General features: G+C 45.4%; 1 protein-coding gene across 2 annotated transcripts in view; it reads left to right on the forward strand.

The window, feature by feature from the left end:
- Nucleotides 1-4613: 4613 nt before the first annotated feature.
- Pkp2 (plakophilin 2) overlaps nucleotides 4614-9594 on the forward strand; it is a 67268-nt gene continuing 62287 nt past the window's right edge. For both annotated transcript variants that reach the window (XM_019208079.1, XM_019208080.1), the window contains exons 1-3: nucleotides 4614-4635; nucleotides 4923-5035; nucleotides 5375-6072. In XM_019208079.1, coding sequence (XP_019063624.1) covers nucleotides 4629-4635; nucleotides 4923-5035; nucleotides 5375-6072 — 818 coding nt within the window. In that variant the 5' untranslated portion in view covers nucleotides 4614-4628. The remainder of the gene's footprint in view (nucleotides 4636-4922; nucleotides 5036-5374; nucleotides 6073-9594) is intronic.

Here is a 9594-nt window from a genome sequence, read left to right on the forward strand (position 1 = left end):
AACTGCTGAGCTAAATCCCCAACCCTTATTTGGGTCAGTTCTTGACCAGAAGCAAAGATTTTTTTTCCCCATACCTGTTGCTTAGGCTTCATATTAGTTAAATAAACATTTAGACCAGGAAAGAAAAAAAAATTGCCTTGTCCCGTGAGCAACTTTCTGAGCAATTCAGATTTCCTCTACCATCTCCTCTCACGCAGCTGCTCAGGACCATCCCCACCCTCCAGCTGCTGGCACCCGGATTGCTTGTCATTTGAGAAGGGTGGGGGGAAACTTTGCAACTCCTGCATCCTTCCCCTTACGGTGGGTTCCACAGGATGACCATGGCCTTCTTATGAAAAAGAGGCGTAAGTGTTGCCTGAATCATTGTTAATTTGAAATATGCACTCCCCAGGAAATCACCTTCTTTAGGGAACATCAGAAGCATATCATGCAAATAGAACAAAAGCTGGAAAGCTCCCTGTGATATCACCGTGATCTTCGTTGGCTAGGTCAGTCCAACAGGAAAGTCACATTTAGCCCCACTGGTAAACCTGGCAGAATAAAAACTCTGAGCTACTACATGGCTGGCAGGCACACCGGTTTATCCCTCTTTCTAGAACAAATTGGAATTTAGGGAGAAATGTGAAAAAAATAGTGACCCAGTTTTATTCAAAAGCTGTATCAGCCAGGCATGGTGGTGCACGCCTATAATCCCAGCACTCAGGAGGCTGAGGCAGGAGGATCGCTGTGAGTTCGAGACCAGCCTGGGCTACATAGTGAGTTCCAGCTCAGTCTCAACAACATAGTGAGACCCTGTCTCAAAAAAAAAAAAAAAAAAAAAAAAAACCAACAAAAAAAAAGCTGTATCAGTTTTGCATATTGCTTTCTTCATCCATTACTAGGGATAGATGGACACTCCTATAATAAAAGACGGATTGACAAGAGAAAAGCATACCACTTCATCAAATATAAGTTTTATATAACACAGGAGGCTTTGGGAAGAAAGACTCAAAGAGGAGCAGTTGTGTATTTACATGGACTTGATGTCGAATTATGACTGGACAAAGTGGGGTACATAAGGCCCGATTGCCCAGAATCTCCCCTGGAAAGCGTTACTTTGCTCTGAGGATAGGAGCGAGCTCTGGGACCCCTCTAGAGAGAGAGTTTTATTACTCACTTCACAGAGGTCAGCTGGAGTTTACTCAGCCTGCTTCAGGGGCAAGGTGGCTGAAGCTGAGAGCTAATTTCCAGCTCTCTCTGTGTCCTCAGTAGTGCCGTGTTTTGGGTAGCATGCCCTGACAACTTTGGGAGCTTTTCGGGTAACTTCTTTATCGGCAATCCTGTTGGTCACTGGGATTCTAGAAAACCGATGCATCTCAGTGAACTGTCTCAATGCAGAAAAAAGCAGGAACACAGACTCCTGACCAGATCTCTTTAATTTAGAGAAAATACCTACCCCTTGATTTAAAGTACACAAATCCTCTGAATTAGAGTCACCCTTGCTTTTTCCTGTGTAAGACAATCTGGGCTTTGTGTTGGATTTATATAAAACGTGATGAATTGGCAGCACATGGCTGAGTTATATGTTCAACAGTCATCATGTATTTTATTCTATGAACAGGAAAGAATGAATTGTTTTAAAGAGATCAGTGTCTGTCTTCATATTTACCATTTTAAAAACCGTTCCACCGGTCTGAAATTTCTTTAAAATCTTAGAACACGGCTGCCAATTCTCCCTTAATACACCGCTCTGACACTAAACACCTGGCTGCCTAAGCAAATGGGTCTGCAGTATTTGTCGTTTGAGACCGGCCTTTTGACAAAGAAACCATCTCTCCTGCCAGCACACAAACTGAGTGTCTTCTCTCGGGTGTGATTTGGCAGGAGTGGAGCCCATGGTTTAAAATCCAGGCTAGCTGAGGATGGCGGCACATGTCTGTAATCCCAGCCCTCTGGGAGGCTGAGGCAAGATGACTATGGGTTCCATTCCAGCCTGGGCAATTTGAGACCCTGTCTCAAAACAAGAGTTGTGGGATTCAGTGTGAAGTGAACCAAACAATCCAATCTCTGTCTTTTTTTTTTTCTTTCTGTTATCAACTACCTCATAGTTATTTGGAGAATCATTAAATGCATCCCAGCTCATTCATTTGAAAATAGAAAGAGAAGCTTTCTTGTGAGGACCCGTGTCAGCAACTAAAGACTGATATTTCCTGAGGCTCAAGCGTTACTCAGGTGAAGGTACCAGAGGAAAGGGCTCGATTGGTTTTGGTCCTCCTAGGGCAGGGATGACGAGGTTCCCCTGAAGCGATTTCCTAAGTGACAGTTTCAGTGTTGCTTCAGAGCTCTCATTTCGGGCAGCAGGGGACAGTGGAAAGGGGGGATTCAGTTCCAGCCCATCTCTGCAGTCTGAGACCAGTCATTTAAGTTTCGCTGTGTGTAAATGGAGGTAATAATAGTTGGTTTTGCATTGCAGAACATTGTAAAGAAACATAAAATAATTTGAGCTCAAGGTAAAAACAATATTCGTGTGAGGAGTTCATATAACTTACTTTTAAAAAGCCTTAAAACCCACAGCAACAAATTCAATGTTTCCTATACATTAAGCATTTAAAGAATCTGATTATAAAACTCACCGATTAAGTGGCTATTTAGAAGAATGGACTCTTTTTCACTGATCCTATCTAAAGATTCTCACATTTAAAAAATCTTTCGGACCATGGATGGTAGTATGAGCACCTGTAGTTCCCAACTGTTCAGGACGCTGAGTCAAGAGGACCTCTTGAGCCAAGCTCAGGACCAGGCTGGACAGCACAGGGAGACCCCCCCACCTCAATAAACAAAACAAAATAAAAACTGCAGGAGTCTCAGCTTAAAGATGGAAGTTGTTGCCTATTAAACTGCTTCTAAATAACTACCTCCTCTTGTAACGTCAGCAAGGTAATACTGAAGGTGCCCAAGAGCTAGGGGGGCCCCATTTGCAGAAATTTTCTTGGATTCCTAAAATAGCACACTTCCATCACCTGCCATTTTTCTATAGCTGTAAAGGACCAGGGATGTTTTCCCATTCTGGATTGTCTCAGCTTCTATATATTCAGTTTTAATATCGTCTAACATTCCAAACATAGATATCCCTAAGTTACTTTCTTTAAAGACAGCAAATTTTATTTTTTTTAAGTATCAGCTGACTGATAATTTTCTGCCTGATGACAGCCTTCATAGAAAAGCTTCTGTTTTCTTGGAGGTGAGTGAGAGGGTTAAGCACTCTGTCTCATCTTCCCCGCCCTGCTCTGCCCAAACTGGGGCCTTTGCCTGTGGTGGGCTGAGGAGCCAAGTGTGGGGTTGAGGTAAGGGTGGCTTAGACTGGGTGGCTGGTGAAAAGCCAGGCCCCAGAGTCGAGTTCTATAGCCTCTCCTAATTTACAAAGATTTCTTTCCCTTATTCTAAGTCGGGACTCGCCGGCATTCTTCTCCACCCTAGAGGTTGCAAAGTGAGGTAGGTGTTGGCTCACCTTTTGCCAGGCCCTATGGTGCAGTCTGGCCCCTCCCTGGAAGGCAGCAGGCTCACCTCTACCTCCCAGGCCCCGATGAGTCAGCAGTTCCCCACCCCCCTGCCCCAGGGGGGGCCCCTCAGGCCTGGAAATTGTTCACTTGCTGGATTGTTTGGCTCCAGGAGTTAAGGACACATGGACAAACAGTTTGGGATGGATTCAGACATTTTTTAGCTCTCTGGCAACAATTATCATTCTCCCTTTCCTCCACATATCTTGTAAATGTGTTGACTCTTGAAACTTTGACTTCTGAACAATTCATTGAAAACGGGTGTTGGTATGTTCTAATTGTGCTGGCAAAGTGCTCTCTGTGTTGTTTTATTCTTGGTATCTTTCATGAATTGCTGAAGTCTTAGAAAAGAGTTAAATTTTTTCCCATTCAGATTTCTGAAAGTATGCTATGTAACAAAATTTTTTGGGGTTAAAATCAGAGAACTAGAAATTACCTAGATTGCGGACAGCTTTGATTGTTGCTTTTTTTTTTTTGACACGTCAGTAAGAGATTTTAAAAAGAAGAGGAGCAGAGAGAAGGATTAAAAGGTACACATACGTCTTCTATTCCCCACCCTCAAAGAGCAGTATTTTAAGATGAAGAGTTGAGCACAAAGTGTACCTCCTGTTCATTGTCTGCAGGAGAGCTTGCTGGCTGTTCTGCCACCAAACAGTCGAGCCAGGTGACAAAAGTAGTTCTTTGTAGGACAGAGGCCTTGTGCTGCATAGCCAAACACCTTCTCTCAGACTGGCCTTCAGTTAGTTAATCCCTGTTTTGTTTGCACTGACCCCCCTCATTGTTGGTACAGGCTGTCTTATCTAATAGTGTTCCGTCACCATTATATTTACTGGCTACACGCGCTAATTATAAAAAGCCTCCTCCAAGTTTCTGCTCTGGGAACAGAACTCTTCTCTAGTTTGAAAAACCAAGCTTTGTAGAACAGACCAACTGAGCTCTAATGAGTGATGCTCAACTTTTTCAGCATAGTGGCAACCGGTTTTGGAATTCTGTGAATCCCTCTCTCTCCGACCTTGGTGTTTTGCGGGGGAGTTTTTGTTTTGTCTTTCATTTTTTCTAGTGCTGGGCATCAGTCCCAGTTGATGCTCACTCATGCTAGGTAAGCACTCCGCCATGGAGGGACACCCTCAATCCCTCTTTCCTTTCTTTCATTAAATTTTACTTTTGTTTTGAAGAACTCACAGAGAATGTTTGCGTAACCTTCAATTATTTGCTACTTCCCAAAGAAGTATTTAACCTGCATTAAAACCACTAATATAAATGTAGTACTTACTATTGGCATTCATTACATCAGTTTAAAAATTTAATATACAGTTGTTAGATGGTGGTTAAGTATTGGTTGGCTCACTTACCTTCTGAATTATTTTAATATGTTCTTGATCATAGGAAACCTCCACCGGACCAGCAGTGTTCCAGAATATGTCTACAACCTACACTTGGTTGAAAATGACTTTGTTGGAGGGCATTCCCCAGCTGCTAAGACCTATGACGTGCTGAAGGTAGGACAGGAAAGAGCAAAGCCCTCAATAGCTGACTGCCAGGAAAAGGTTTTCAAACCTCTTTCTTTTAAAAAAATATTTAGCTTTCTGGAGTATGATCATTTTCTGAATGAATTTTGAGAAAATTGGTTTTATGTGGACACAAAGGAAAATTTTAAGCAGTGTGAAACACTAGTGCAAATAAATGATCTGGATCAGCCAAGCCTCTTGTGAAAAGAGACTTTACCAGAAGGGGCAGCTTCTCCATCTGATTCAGAGGAACGGACGTCTTGTGCCTTGTGTCTTCAACAAAAGAGAGAACAGGTCTAGGCCTTATGTGAATTTCATTTTCTCCTGCAGGCTGGTACTACGGCCACACACGGTGGCCACTGGGGCCGAGGGACGCTGCAGTACAGTTCCCAGAAGTCCGTGGAGGACAGGCCCTGGAGGCAGCCACTGCGGAGACTGGAGATCTCCCCAGACAGCAGCCCCGAGCGGGTCCACTACACACACAGCGAGCACCACTACAGCCAGCGGAGCCAGCCGGGCCACACCCTGCGCCACCAGGACAGCCGGCGCTCCACACTCCTTGTGCCCCCGAGATACGCCCGCTCGGAGATCCTGGGCTTCACCCAGACCGGGGCCGTGAGCAGGCAGCGCCACTATGGCACCTACCACAGACACCACCAGTACGGGTCTGTGAGCGACACCGTCTTTGACAATGTCCCTGTCACCCCTGCGGTGCTCGCCTACCCCAGGCCGGGGACCAGTCACAGCATGGGCAACCTGCTGGAGAAGGAGAATTATCTGAACACAGGCCCCGCTGCGGGGCAGGTCAGGCCACTGGTGGCCCTCCAGCCTGTTACTCAGAGCAGGGCTGCCAGATCCTCATGGCATCAGAGCTCCTTCCACAGCACCCGCACGCTAAGGGAACCCGGGCCGAGCGTCACTGTGGACTCAGGGGGCCGGAGGACACACATGACTGTGGGCCAGGTGGCAGCAGCGGGCAGCGGAAATCTGCTCCTGGAGAGGAGCACTGTCGCCGATCAGCAACTTGGGTGAGTCTCCTCTCAAATGTGCTGCCCAGGCAGTGCCGGCCACTCAGTCCCCACAGCCCGACAGCCTGGGCCAAGCCTCTGTGGGGGCAGAGAAAGGCTTCCAGGGATGGTAATTAGAACACCAAGTTCGCAGGCAGCTGCCTAACTGACAGATCAGCCTACTTACCTCAGGGACAGGCCCAAGCTGCCTGTGCATGTGGCAGCCCCATGGGGAGATGTAGCAGGAGCCCATCTGCTCCAGATTAGGTTCTGGGTGAAGGAATCGTGGCCCTCAGCTCTGTGAAAATCTGCTCAGGACAAGAGTAAATGCCAGAGTAGAGCAAGACACAGCAGTGTCTTCGTCTGGAAAGGAAGCCAGGAAACTGCAAAGATGCTAATTCCTGGTGCCGGCATGAACCTCAGAGGCATTTGGACAACGATTACCGCAGAGCAGTGGTGACAAACCTGTGGCACTCGTGCTGCAGCGGGCTGTTTGTATCACTCCAAGCTCTGTGCAGGTCGCTGTCACTGCTGTGGAGACAGAGAGCTGAGGAAAGGCAGCTATTTCCACAAGTCTCTTTCCTTTGACACTTTATACCTCTGCCTTTGATTCCAGCATTAGTGATTTGGAGATTTTGTTTTGTTTTTGGCACAAAGGATCGAACTCAGGACCTTGTATTTGCAAGGCAGATGTGGTGCCACTGAGCTAAATCCCCAGCCCTGGAGAGTATATTTTAGCAAAATTCAACAATCAAAATACTGGAATTCTGATGACATCCTTTGCCTTTCCTATTTCCTTTATGTCTTAGCTAATTTAATTTTGAGGACTTGGCCTAATTCAAGTTTAATGCTCAAGTGCAAATCTGACGAACGGAGAAAGTTACTAAGAGAAAAGTCTAGAGACGGATTAATGATTAAATCAGTAACTACTGAAATAATGACCTAGAATATTAGGGCAAAACATCAAACATATGATTGTAATTGTGGTATTACATATTTTTTTTCAGCTTTAATTGAGTTTATTGGTACATCTTAGGTATACAGTACAGTTACATTCATTGTTGGGATCTTGTACCTCTACATGACAGGTCTTGGTTCTCATTTTTTCCCCTTGTCCCTGCCCTCTCTTCACCCCTCCTCCCCTCCCCATCTACAGACACTTTATTTCCATCTTTTCATTATCTCACATTTTTTTCTTTTCCCTTATTACCCTTCCCCTACCCGTTCCGCCTTCCCTACACCTTTAGCTCCTTTCTTCCCATTTCTCAGTGTCAGTCATCTTATTAGGATCTTCTGTATTATTGCAGATTATTCACACCAGAGAAACTATTCGGCATTTACACATGTGTGCCTTATTTATTTCACTTAGGAGTATATCTTCAATATGTATCCATTTTCCTATGAATGAATCTATTTTCTCTTTGGTATTAACATAATTTAACAGTACTTGTTACTTAGTCCTTCAAGTGAAAACTTAGTACACTCGTTGACAAAGGTAGGTTCTGGTGATAAACTGCTTTCAAAAGGGAGCTGGGGAGCATCTCCTCTTGAAGCAGGTAATATTTTTCATAAGACAAAATTTAGTGTGAAGTTTCTCACATTTTTTTTCTTTTTCTTTTCCTTTGAGGGGAGGTGGTGGGGTTGAAGCCAGGGCCTTCAAACGAAGCTACACTGGCCCCCTGCTATTTTTACTTTTTGAGACAGGGTCTCACCAAGTTGTGTACCCTGGGCTTGATTCTCCTGCCCGAGTGCTGGGATTTCAGGTGTGTGCCACCATCCCCACCTAACCTGTGCCATAGAGATGAGATCAGAATTTTGTCAGTACGAGCATATTTACAAAGAAGAAACCTGTACCAAATAATTACTTACAGAAGAAAAGCTAATAAAGGCTTAAAAGGATAATTTAAAATTTATGGAATGCCTACTAGAGTTTAGGCATAGTTTTAGCGAAGTAATTTCCACAGTAGTCAAACTCTGATCTCACGTCCTCCAACAAGTGACCTACTTCTCTCCTCCAGCTCCCTTGGCTCATCCACATCTCCTGAGTGCTCCGTGGTATGGCTCCAGTCCCTGCTTCACAGGGACACCACTGACAGGTGCAGCCACGACTCCTTCCAGCCACACCCTCAGCAGGGGCACCTCCCGCCTTCATGGCAGCCTCTTATTGGACATACCAAGCCCTCTCTACCTATTATGACTGGACGCATCCTCTCCTGGTTTCCACTTCCTCCCTCCCTCATTCTTCAGTCTTCCCAGGGGCACCCTCTTCTTCAGGCCAGAGAAGGCAGCCGCAGTCTCCCTTCTCTTCTGAGGCTTGGTGTTCTCCAGGGAGCCCCAATACCTCACAGGTATCCTCTTCGTTCCTAGGGTTTGGTCTTCGGCCCTGTCTTCCACCTCAGCTCTGGACTGTGTGTGTATTCAGCAATGTCTTGGACACCTCACTCAGCATATCCTAAATTAAATCCATCCGCCGTTCCGGTCCTTCTCCTCTATCTGCCCCTTACAAGCTTGGGTGGGAGTCAGTCTTGCTTCACCCTCAAGTCACTGAGCTGTATTCTCCCTCCTTACTGGGCCTCAGTTCCTACTTTCTCTCCTCTGCATTGCATAGGTCTCTCTGCCCTGGCCTTGCGCGGCGCTGTTCTCCAGGGCTGGCAGAAGGAGCTCACCAGGTCGGATTGATCCTTTCCCCGCTTTGTAACCTTTCCACCATCCCACTAGGAGTTCCTGCTTGCCCGATGGCATCCAAGGTCCGTCACCTCTGTCTCCACCTCCACTTCCCACTCCAGGCTCTGTTCTCTACTCTGCTCCACTCCTCATCGCTTGACCCCCAGGCACACCTGACCCAACTACTCAGACTCCTTGCAGCCTCCTGCACTTCCCTTAATGCAAAACACAAACACTGATCTCTCCGCCTCTCCTGTGCACCCCTCACGTCCCTTTCCCTCACTGCTGTCCTTCCCCAACTCCAGCCCCTTCCAGATGTCCTCTGCCTTGGTGTGGCTCTGCATAATTCTGTGGTTAGCTCAAGCACCACCATTTCCCCGACCATAGCCTACTGTGTGGACCTCTCTATCCGAATATTTATTGTGGTTACTCATTTACTTATCTTTTATCCCTAGACCTTGAGCTTCTTGCCAATATTTTATTTATCTTTACATTCTCAGCATCATAAAACAGAGGCAGGTCCGTGATAGGCTCTGTAAATGTATGCTGAAAGAATGAAGGAATTAAAGGAGGGAAAGATGAAATATAAATTCTTTCCTTGTCACCATCTGGCTTTTTTTAAATTCTCATGTTCTAGAAGTGATAACCGTACCACTTCGGGTTATTGTTTCAATGGGAAAAGTAAATTTTATTAGAATATTTAACCATATTGCAATAGAAGGAACATTTGGGGTTAAGACATTTTAAACAGTAAACAATCTTCCTGAGAGTCCCCAAGTTCCAGAGACTAGAAATGACAGAAATTAATACTTTTTTATGATTTCCAAAGAGTTGTTCTTTTTTGTTTCTGTTTTTCATTCTTTTTTTTTTTTTTTTTTT

The sequence above is a fragment of the Fukomys damarensis genome, unplaced genomic scaffold (assembly GCF_012274545.1).
Source record: "Fukomys damarensis isolate Sample0158 unplaced genomic scaffold, DMR_v1.0_HiC HiC_scaffold_15, whole genome shotgun sequence".
NCBI lineage: Eukaryota > Metazoa > Chordata > Mammalia > Rodentia > Bathyergidae > Fukomys > Fukomys damarensis.